Source organism: Protomyctophum bolini (assembly GCF_963924005.1).
Source record: "Protomyctophum bolini genome assembly, chromosome: 3".
Lineage (NCBI taxonomy): Eukaryota > Metazoa > Chordata > Actinopteri > Myctophiformes > Myctophidae > Protomyctophum > Protomyctophum bolini.
The window spans coordinates 5,986,664-5,998,751 of record NC_137864.1 but is presented as its reverse complement, the minus strand read 5'-3'; the positions used below and the strand labels follow the sequence as shown (position 1 = coordinate 5,998,751).

The 12,088-nt window shown below is 42.6% G+C and overlaps 1 protein-coding gene across 1 annotated transcript in view; it reads right to left on the bottom strand.

Moving 5' to 3' along the window:
* LOC308311852 (uncharacterized protein) overlaps positions 1-6,019 on the bottom strand; it is a gene marked incomplete at both ends in the record, with an annotated part of 35,895 nt that extends 29,876 nt beyond the window's left edge. Inside the window, 6 exons of the mRNA XM_080758627.1 lie at positions 2,185-2,290; positions 2,659-2,756; positions 2,850-2,983; positions 3,094-3,237; positions 4,229-4,330; positions 5,791-6,019. Of these exons, the coding sequence (XP_080614753.1) occupies positions 2,185-2,290; positions 2,659-2,756; positions 2,850-2,983; positions 3,094-3,237; positions 4,229-4,330; positions 5,791-6,019 (813 nt within the window). The remainder of the gene's footprint in view (positions 1-2,184; positions 2,291-2,658; positions 2,757-2,849; positions 2,984-3,093; positions 3,238-4,228; positions 4,331-5,790) is intronic.
* Between the last annotated feature and the right edge of the window lie 6,069 nt (positions 6,020-12,088).

The following is a 12,088-nucleotide window of genomic DNA, read 5'->3' as shown; positions in this document are numbered from 1 at the left end:
AATTGTCAAATTGTTGGTAGTAGTGGCAAACTGACAAAAGTGAGTGGTGTTTGTACTTGTGGGAAGGGAAGGAGTTATTTAGTTCATGATGGAGCTCGACGGCAGTCATTCAGCATCTCGGCTGTCGGCTCAGCGTGCAAATTATACTGTAGCCTGTCGGAATGGAAGAAGCTGTCCTTCGGCGCGGTCGATCTTCGCTGCTGTGCTGACACAGCCAGGCTTCCTCTTTGGACAGCTGCTCAATGAGTCCATGCGGTTCTGGGCGATGACTGCAGGATTTGATTTGACATTCAACTTGTTGAACTTCCTCACGCACCTCCTCGTGCGTGTATATAGGCTATACATATACAGGTCCCTCAGGTTAGGTATATATCGTCTGTGACCGCATCACTCTCTCCTGCTGGTCACGCGTGAGTGCCCACACTACCCCGTATATACTTGCCTGGGGGGTATACCTGTCAGTAACATGTCAGGATCTAGCTGCAGAGAGATAGTGGGATTCACACTGCAGCCGAGGCCCGCCATGCTTGGACATGAGAACGGATAGGGTCACTATGTGTGGTATGGAATGCTGAGTTGTGCTTAATGAACAGCTTTTTCCCCTCCTTGGCATCCGAGTGAGACAGTGCCTTGTTGTGCTATGTTACACCGATATATCCGGCATTGCAGGGAGTGCTGTACTGTGTGGCGGCTATAGCATGGGGGAGATATGTTCCTTGACGACTGGTTCAAAGCACTTCAGTGTGCTGCAGGTGTATAATGATTGAGGCGTGTGGTTTTTAGCGTGGAGCTACAGTTACGTAGTATGGATGTCTAACTATAGATAAAGTGCCCCTCGGTCAGGTTGTGGCCTCCTGGTGGCGCTATAACAGGCCAATGTGAAAAGGGTGCCTTTTCTTCTCACGCCTTGGATGGCAATTTGATGATTTGAGGCATTTTGCTCCAAAAATGTGTTTTGCAAAACTCCACCTGCTGGTGGCGCTATAACGGGCCAATGTGAAAAGGGTGGGATATATTCCTCAGCTTAGTATAGGAAAGTCTGTGAAAGATTTCACGTAAATTGCACGCTGTGTTCATGATTTGAGGCTTTTTGTTCAAAACGGGACAATTCTGCCAACGTTAGCCAATTAGGATGGAATATGAAATATTGGACAGATACGTCTTTGCGGGTTTTTTGGGCAGAATTGTCTATACTTGCCAGCCCATAGAGCCCCATTGTGAACCCGGACATTGTAGAAACTGCCGGAAGCTAACTTGCATATGTTTTCATAATTAGCATAATAACCTGGGGTATACCATTAACAGCCAATATACGGCAATATTTTCAAAATGTCATTCTGCATGTGACAGGTTAAACTATATGGTCTTTCATGATTCTGAATCCATACAAGCATTATTTTTGCACGAAAAACACTTCGGCTAAAAACGGCCATAGCCATCATCACAAATATGATGAAGTCAGCACATTGTGGCTATGGCCAAATTTAGCCCAAGGAGTGTTTTTTTTTTTGCAAAACTAATGCTTGCAATGGATTCAGAATCATTGAAACCCCCCTAGTTTGACCCGTCACATGCTACTAAAAGCATCAGAAATTTTGAAAATGTTGCCTTATATATATAGGATGTTAATGGTACCCCAGCTTAAATATGCTAATTATGAAAATTGCCCAACATATGCAAGTTAGCATCCGGCAGATTCCAAATGCTGGGGACCCATACTCAACATTTCTAATACAAAGAAGATAAAGACCTAAAGTACCACACATGTAAACACACAGATCATGTACAGTGTATATGTCCAGCTGGTTTGGCAATCTAACTGTGAAGTACTGTACAAATCTCAAATAAGTAGGCTAGCAAAAAATGGCTGGGAAGAGATTCAGGGATTGCCAAAAGCACTTTATCAAGGGAATGTGTGCAATATCTCTGCTTTGTGTACAGTATATGTTGGGAGTTTCATGGTGTTTTCTCCTTTTCGTATGTGAACGTGTCTGTTATTTGTATGCAGCTGTGACTCCGTCTCCAAGACAAATGTCTCCCAAGGGAGACAAATAAAGACAACCTTGAACCTATAGCTGTACCAACAACATACCAGCTAACTAATAGTGTATGTTGTGAAAATGATGTTTTTTTTTACTACAGAACTCTTTCACATATCCAAAGGTTAGTTTCGAAACATGATACGTCGTTCCATCCTCTATGAGGCTTAACCCCATTAGAAAAGTCAACGCAGTCTTCTTCTGTATTAGGAGGTTTTCCGTTGTTGTTCGGTTCACCGGGGATCCAGTACCTGTATAGAAAGTATAGGAACATTCATTACAAAAGCTTTCTTTTCATCTAGAAATCACATTATTATCTTTTTTTATGATGACCTCCAATTATATTCTAGATATTAGATACAGATTGATTGGATAGTGAATTGATTGGATGTATATTTTATCTTAGCAATAGCGTGGTTTGTTATAAGAACATTTAATATTAATACAGCATAAAATCACTGTCCGTGTGTGTGTGTGTGTGTGTGTGTGTGTGTGTGTGTGTGCGCGTGTGCGTGTGCGTGTATGTGTGTGTTCCCAACGGGCATCACCCTAGTTTATAACACATTTTGTTACACTATTTGTTGAAATGAAGATGAGAAGAACGCTAGTAAAGTCTTACTTGATTGTAGTCAGTGGTGTTCCGTCCACCCACGTCCACGTTCCTTCTTCCTCTCTCAAACCTAGCCACGTCCACTTGTTCAAACTGTCAACAAAGTCCTGTGCAGAAACGATGCTCGTTACTAAAATTACAAACAACGGATAATAGAAAATAGCTATAGGTTTCATCACACACATGAGCGCATACTGTACCTGTTCTTCTTTACTGTTTATGGCAATCAGGTCTGATTGTTTGTCTCTACAGTATTGTCTGCTCTCCTCCCAGGTTCTCTTCTCAGTAGAGATGTAATAACAGCCTCTGCCAAATATCTGCCATCCGGGTAATTCTAACAAAAGATTAATGTTAGCCATATTGCTTTTTAATTTTGCTCAGATTAATGACAAATGATGAACAACAAAATATAACAATGAAGACAAACGGTCACGTCTCACTGACCACAGAGCCGCCCCTTCAGGTCATCTCGCTCCTGAGTTACGTTGTAATATCTGGACTGTATCTTTTCAAAGCGGGACTGTATCTGGTCCTTCTGTTCGGTCAGGTTGTTATATCTGGACTGCAGCTCTCCATAACTGGTCTGGTCTGCAAGGCAGAGAATCAACACACTGATGAGCTTTACATACATACTCTGTTCTAATAATAGTAAATATTAATGTGACGAGGAGACAATTCTTTGGGAAACAGGTGTATTGGTGTGAAACTCAAAGTCAACAGCGTTGTGCTGCCACTGACCTTTTGGCCACCTTGTGGTTGCTTTGTACTGCTACAGCGGTGCCCGGCGTTGGGCAGAATCAGAAGTACCCAAAATAATTCCTGTGATCATCAGGGCCTATCCGCTCTAGACCGGTTCACACGGCGATTTAGTAACACATACAGTAGACCAGGCCGGCTTTCCTCCGAAGTGGAAAGCCAAGAAATCTGCAGTGTTGGGTCGCCACTCCCCGCGCAGAAGGCTCTATCTCCATGAGACCCCACCACCTCTTCATTGCGGTTGAAAGATGGCCACTGCCTTTCAGGTCATATAGGTCCTGGGCTGGCCACGGATTTCCATGACTTCCACCGGCCTCAATCTGGATTTGACCCTTAGAAGTATTAGTTGGTGCTGTCTGCTGTGTGAAGCAGCTAATAGACTTCCATGGTGATGGGGCGCCGTGGCCCAGCCATGCACGCATCATAGTGTCCATAACAATCTTATGGAGGCGATGGGATTCACTGGTCTGCTGCCTGCTTCTTGCCTGATGTTGGCTTGGTTGATACCAGCAAGTGCAGACAACTGGTTTACTGCAGTGGCTGTCCATGGGCCAAGCATGCAGGGTGCTGTTGAAGGCAATACCCGGCCTCTGGTCTACTCTACATACAGTAAGGACCTTAAGCAAATGCTTTAATAATGCCAATCGATGAGCAAGGGTATACGTCTATCTGGATAAGCCTCTGCCAACTAACGTGCCAGGAGTAAGAACGTCGCTATAGGCCTGGTCCAAGCAGACAGAGCATGCAGCAACAGCCATGATCAACACTATACTTCTGTCTGAAATATAACACGTAAAGATACTGTTTATACAATGACACTCACGATGTGTGACCAGGATAACGATGCCAGCCAATGAGAGAAGACACAGCAGCACCAGGCACACTGCAGCAGCTCTGGAACCATTCTTCTTTGACTCGCCAGAGCCTGAAAAAACATGAAATGATGAAAAGCGTTTTCAGTTCCCTTTTTAGTCCTATATTATTTCTAAGCAATTTCCGGGGTGTCATATTCCAGCAGAATGTTTTGGCCTGCTGACAGAACTGTTACACTGGTAATATGCAGCTATGGAGGAAAGAGGGGGACATTATGATTACGTCAATATAATTGCAGTTTTCAATGCATGGGATGGGAGAGGAGAAGAGGAGAGAGAGAGAGAGAGAGAGAGAGAGGGGAGAAAAATAGATGCATTTATTTCAAAACATATAGCCTACACTGAATTATCTTCAAATAGCTCTCATCCTAAGACTGCCGTGAACCTTTTGCATCCTGGCGTTCTTTATCTGTCAGCAGTTAACCGTTATCCATAGAGCTCCTTAAGGATAGCAATAGTGTGCTACACTCGCACGCAAGCAAAACACACACACACACACACACACACACACACACACACGCACACGCACGCGCGCGCGCACACACACACACACACACACACACACACACACACACACACACACACACACACACACACACACACACACACACACACACACACACACACACACACACTTACACACTTGTTGCCCACATGTAGCAGCCCTGCCTCCTCACTCTACTCTTGTTTGCTCCGCTTGACAATAGCTGCCAATGTAATATAGTTTTTGGGGGTGTTAGCTTGCTAAAGATGGCAAGTATGCAAGGAAAGGTTTGGAGTGCCAATATGGACAGCAGTCAAATCATTTCTCCATAATGTGATTTGCGTGTTTCTGTGCTTTTGATGATACATTTACTCTCATAGGAAATAATATGACCATCATATAAAGTTTCAGTATTGTTTCCCCAGTGCTGATATGTAGACCATATCAAACATACATTTATTTGACAATTTGTCTTTTTTTGAGAAAGCTATCTCATTATGTTGGCCTGCAAACATTATCATTTTTGGCAGCACAAATTTGCAAAAAGCCGTTTATTTACGCCGTAGTTAAAGTTGTAATTTTTTCAGAGTATATACACTTCTCCGTGCACCACTACACCGCTGCTAGTTAACCCATTTTGGTGTTTTAAACATTGTTATAATTTAGCTATTGAAAAATAGCAGATCTACAAGCTCCTAGCGCGCCACCGAGTGGCGCACTATGAGCTTGTAGGTCTGCTATTTTTGAAAAATCGTGAAAATGTGGTGTGAATCTTTGAATATTTATAATATTCTTTCAGAGCCAAAGTTTTTAACTCAAATCTTTGCTTCTGGGAGGAAGGTCCCTGGAACAACATATTTTCAGATGGAGGTCGGCGGCCAATTACATTATAATCTTGGGGGTCCTTGACATGAAAATGTTTGACATAGAACGACTGACATAGAAACATCAGGATTTAGAAATACTTTTGTAGAATCGTTCCCAGGTCAAAATGGGTTAATTGTTGCATATTATACTGTATTTGTGTACCTCCGTGCTGCTCTCGTGCGGTGCGGTTCTGTACAGCAGCGTCCCGCTGTGTCCCAGGGTCAAGGTCATCCGCAGTGGCGTAGATGTCTACTATCATCTCCTCCCTCTCTCCCCGGTCTTCTTCCTTCTCTCCTCTCTCCTCCATGATATCCTGCTCCCTCCTCCTCTCTCCGCGGCCATATCTCACCTTCTTTGTCAGGTCTGGTCTCGCATACACGACCTCAGACATTCTCTATAGTCGATCTTCACGCTGCACTTTGTTGTGCAACCTGTTGGGAGAACGTCGGCAGTCACACACAAGAGGAAGTCCAGTTCTATTTAAAAGCCTTGGTCAAGCTGGACCTATCAAATGTGCATGTGTGTGTGTGTGACGTGCATGTGATGGACGTATGGCCGACTAGCGACTTGCTGGGGGAGTCACAAAAGAGGAAGATGATGAATATACCACTTTGAGAAATGTGTACACACAAAGGTCAAAGGAAGTGTGACACATGCCCATGCTTCCTCAAAGCCACCACAGACGAGCTTTCCCTCAAGCCAGCGGTTTTCAACCCTTTTCATATCGAAGTATTAGTGTTATGTATTCAGTATTTGATGAGATTTTGCCTCTCAGAGTCAAAACTTCTAGAGAATGAGGTTTTGTCCACATTTCCATGCTGTATTGATGTTGACACCATAGGAGAGATAACAGGCAAACATTGATTAAATACTACTACTACTACTACTACTACTAATAATAATAATAATAATACTAATTGTTATTATTATTAATATTACACAATACATTCTCTAATTGTGTAGACTTCTTGTAAATTAAGTAATGCAGATGTTTAACAATAAGTTAAACTCCTGAGAGCCTATAAAATGAAACCGAATTAACCCGTAAGGGATCGTTTGGTTTCATTTTACACTCTCAAGAGTTTAAGATATAATAAGGGTCCATTTGGTTACCATGAACTCTTTACCATCTTTAAGCAAGGGGACCATAATATGTAACCTCCTCAAGGACCACTGGTGGTCCTCGGTCCACAGGTTGAGAACCACTGTCTCAAGCTATCAGAGCTCTGAACGTGGACCAGGAAACAGTTTTTATTTATTTTTGGAGAATCGTTCTCTTTTTTGCTGATTTTCGTTCTTCGATTGAGTGAGTCCAACAATCGACATATCTGTAAATGAATATTTTTGGGTGCCAATTTAATTATCTGTGTTCTGCAGCTCCATAGGTCTTGATGGCTCATGTTGTACAGCGCAAGAAATGTTGGCACTAATCCACTCAATGTGTTATGTATACAGTAAATATAAGTGATCCACTTTCTTGGTATTAGTTGGTATTATAGTTTTCAACAATAACTAGGATTCAAGCAGAAGCATTTTGATGCACTGCAGGCTGTATATATGATCGATTTTAAAAGACACTTTTACAGTATAGTCAAGTTGAATGCATGGACACGTTTTTCCAAATCCTGCTGACATGAGACATTAAGTCCTATAATCCTTATTCTTACGATGATAGTCGACTTGTCTTCTGTAGCTGTTGACATTCAGGTCTGAGTCCATGACTAACACCGAGATTTCTGGCTTGGGTTGTATTTAACATTAGCGATTCAAGCGGAGCACTGAATTTAACGCTTCTTCCTTGGCTCGAAAACCAATTACTTCAGATTTATCTTTTTTTTTGTAACTGAAGATATAATTCAAAGCTGTTATCTCACAGCTTTTATACTTGTATTTGTACTGTATTTGAGTGATATTTGACCAAAAACACACTGGAGTTGAGTACTTCTGGATGTAAATGAATGAAGCCTGAACAAAAAAAAAACACAAAAAAGGCCTCAATCAATAAAACAAAAGAAAAAACAAGAACCAAAAGAACAGAAAATGCCAACTGTACGTACTGTACAAATGCCTGCGTACCTGTATACACTATATCCGGTGTAATACACGGCTGGTAACCATCCTTTAAGCCTGATTTATACTCGAGACATCGTGTCTCGAATATAGCAGATCTACAAGCTCACATGCGCAACAACTGTAAGTAAAAAATCACACCTGTGTGAACCGAGTGGTGCAACTCCCCTCTCTCTCTCCCCCCCCCTCCTCTCCCTCTCTCTCTTTCTCTCTCTCTCTCTCTCTCTCTCTCTCTCTCATTAGCAGGCAACAGCACTGTCTCTCTCTCTCTGTTTCTGCATGGCACAACAGCGCCCCTACTGGTACTCATACTGGTGCTCATACATACATAGGTGAACACATAGGTGAACACATAGGTGTACACGGACATTGCTGGTTGTAGGAGTGGTTGCACCACTCAAAGATATAGGCATTACCTGTCCTACACAGATTCCCTATACAGTTGTCTGTGTGGGCCTCTCTTATCAATCCCCAGGGCCAGGTTGACACACATAGCTAGCCTCGGTACCCAGGCTTGTATTTTATTTCGAATCCCACACAGTCACTAGGAGTACTTTTTCCTGTATACACAAGCTATACATGTATACAAACAGGCAGCCGGTATGATCTGAATGAGAGAAAGAACATCCACAGGCACACAGCTTTTATCTGCCAGCAGAAGAATGTGTGAGCGCCATTGCACGGGATCAGATAACGATAATTGACAGCTGTGTGCTGTACAAGAGAGAGAGAGATAATAATACGAAATATTGTGGCTTAAAAATATCTAGTTTACCGCCACAGGGCGGGGTGTAGACAGTTATTTAAGCCCTGTATAGTTTAGTTGGGTCCCCCAGGGGTCTACCCTCGGCCCCCTCCTTTTCCCCCAAAATATTGTTGTGGGTTTATTATGGTCCATGTTTTGTATCTTCGTTTTGTATTGTTGTATTGTGTTTGCCAATGGCTGTAGTTGTCTGTGTTTAGCTAGAGTGTATTTAGTTTTATTCTTCACAGCACTTTGTAAACTTTGAGTTTTAAAAATGGTCCCAAGTCAATCCAACCCTCAGGTCCGAGTCCCAAGTCGAGTCCCAAGTCATTTGGTCCCAAGTCCAAGTCGAGTCCCAAGTCTTTCTGTTGTGGGCAAGTCAAGCCGAGTCACAAGGTTGTGTCAAGTCTAGAATTTGAATTTTGTTATTTGTCATGTGACTTGTCATGATTATGAATTGATTACCCAGGACCGAATGGAAACAAGACAGCAAGGACTTTTTTCAGTGATCCCTTTTTGATCAGTGTTTGACTGTACCCTATACCGATTACATTTCTGCCAATAAAGTATTCAATCAATGAATCAATAGATATTCCCCACTGTATTTCACTGTACTATGGCTCCCCCTAATGGCCGTTTTGTCCCTGTACGCTGGAGCAGAGGCAGTGCAATCTGCGCATGCTCACAACTGTCACTGTGTGCCTCCGTGTTGACACTAGTTTACAGACACAACTTCACACTTAGTTAGTACATATGGAAATATGGAATATACAATTGGATCTGGGTGTCTTTCAGCAACACTAACTCAAAGGTAGGAAGCAACTTTTCAATCTACTGCAGCTGTGTGGTGAAAATAAAGGTTTTGCCTTAGTGTGCAAGTGGAGTTGCGCTGCACACCGACGCTGTATTCAAATACTACCGTATGCTCGGAAACAAAACAACTCACAAGTCATCTTGTCTCGAGTCGAGTCGAGTCGGGAGTCATTGGCTAGCAAGTCTCAAGTCTCGTTGGTCTTTTACCTTACAAGTCCGAGTCGAGTCGCAAGTCTTTACATTCAAAGTCCGAGTCGAGTCGCAAGTCGTCAAATGTGCGACAGACTCAAGTCGAGTCACTATGACTCGAGTCCAATTGTCGTAGTATATAGGGTTCAAGTGCATGGTTAAAAATGTGCATACTTTTCAAGTTCATTGTCAAGGTATAACACTGATGACTCAATATTTATGCCAGGCGCCGGGCGTTGTTGAGAAATAATGCCCCCGGTAGGATGATTAAACATTTCACATTTCGTGGTACACACAAACAAACACACAAAGCTGGACATATAGGAGGGGCTCAAAAACGACCGGCACGGAGTATATTATCCCGCTTATTACACGGTTACTTTAAGCTGCTATAAGCAATAATATGTCAACATTTTAATGAACTTTTCTTTTTCTTTTTCTTTTTTGTATTCAGACAGCAGCAATGGATAGAAAGCTCCCAAAAAAGTGTAGTCTCTGTGACACATCTAGGGGCCGCAATCTGCATTCAACGGTTTCCCTAGAAGCTTTGTCGATTTGCCTGTCTGCTTCCTGATTGGTTTGTCATTGCGAGCGGGTCTTTTCTGACAAAGCTTCTATAGGAACATCTTTGAATGCAGATTGCGGCCCCTAGATGTGTCACAGAGACACATGGGAGCGTTCTATACCCATTGCTGGCTGTCTGAATAAAGAAAAAAAAAAGAAAAGAAAAAAAGGCCATTCAAATGTTGACATATCATTGCTTATAGCATTAGCAGCTTTAATAAATAAATTAATACATTGAAAAAAGTAACAACAAAAGTATTTCCTCCAAAATGATTTCATGCAGTTGAAGTGGAAGCGGAAGTGTTCTTGAGAAAATGACAGTGTGTTTGTTTACTTGGCTGTCATGGCTGTTGGATATGACATGTAAGTATCCAACTTGGATTCAAGCAGCGCAGCAGGTGCTCTGAGCCTTTGCTTAGACAGTGGTCTGTTATCGAATCCATGGCTCAGGAGGTAGATCAGGTCGTCCAATGACCCCTGGGTCGGCGGTTCGAATCTCGGCTCCTCCTGTCCAAGTGTCCTTGGGCAAGACACTGAACCCCACATTGCCTCCAATGAGTCGGTCGGTGTGAGCTCGCCACCGTTGGTGTGTGAATGTGGGAAGTGAGGACGCTGGCGTCGACTGTTCGCCAATGTATGAATGAATGTATTCGCTTTGAGCACTTGATAAAGCACACACACACACACTTGATAAAGCACTATAAAATGCAATTCATTATCATTATCCAGAAATAACACACAGCTGAATTCAGCGATTGATCAATCCGTATCAAGCATTCAACCAAGCCGTGTGATAATAGACTTTATGTTACATCAAGTGGCACAATATCCTGCCTGAGCACAAGTCACCAAGCCCTTTTTTTGTTTTGTTTTTATGGTTTTTTTTGTGGCTTTCGCCTTTATTTAATATTTTGTATGGAGGGACAGACAGTAGGCTGACAGGAAATGGGGAGAGAGCCAAGGTGCCTGGACCACTGAGCCATGGCCCAGGCCTGACCAAGCCCTTTAAAAAAATATATATAACTGAAATGGCAGGACATGTTGTGAACACATTTTGAAAATGCTATGTGATGCCATATATCCAAAATAGGGACGTGCGCTTAATGTGTGTGGCTAATGAATGTATGAAAAGACGTGTCTATCATAACAACAAAAAACATCATAGATACAGTATATGCTATTGATATTAAGTGCAACTGCTAGGTGGTGGCATTGGTAACAAGATGACTCGCCCCGTTTCTGTTTTCCTCCCAGAAGTTTCCCCAGTGAGGGGTGGGAGAGGCTGGACAGCAGACGGCTGGACTTTGAATTTCTCTAACTATAAACTTTCATGACAGCAGACAGCCTAAGTACAAATATAATTTATGAAAAGCTACTACATTGAAGTCTGTTCACAGAAGTTGTTGTATAGGCTATGTGGGGATTATCTGACGAGGTACCATTTGGGTGTGCAAAACCTTACATAAATAAATAAATAATACTAAATTGTTTATAGGGTCAATATAAGTCAAATAATATAGCCTTTCTACAGGAGTATCTTTTTATATTTTTCCAAAAAGAATACAAACAGCCAATAGCATATTACAAAGTTATCCCCCTCACTGGTGACAATTCCGGGAGGAAAAACGCGCAAAGCACCGGGGCGAGTCATCCGGTATTCGTGGCATTTGCCGTCCCCTGGAACCCTAAATAAATGAAGACCCAGCAGCAGTCTGCATAGCTGATAGCTGCAGCTATCAGCTCCAGACTGCTGCTGAGTCTTCGTTTATTTGGGGTTCCAGGGGACGGCAACTTCAAGGTACAACGTATTACAATCCGAAATGTTCTAAATACAACTGAGTCGGCTATACTATACACTCCACTATTGCCAGTGAGCCGTGCAGCTTTAGTTATGGGCCTTATAATTCCCCTAGAAACACTACACAGCTTTCATGCCGTGTATAGTCTTACTGTAGCATATTATCCTTAATGACAAGTAATGTGTCACCGACACAGGCTGTGCAAAAAGGCTGTTCAGACATGCTTTGTTTTGGTTTCACATTCATGTTCAACGCCTGTCTGTCTCTCAAGAATGTGTGT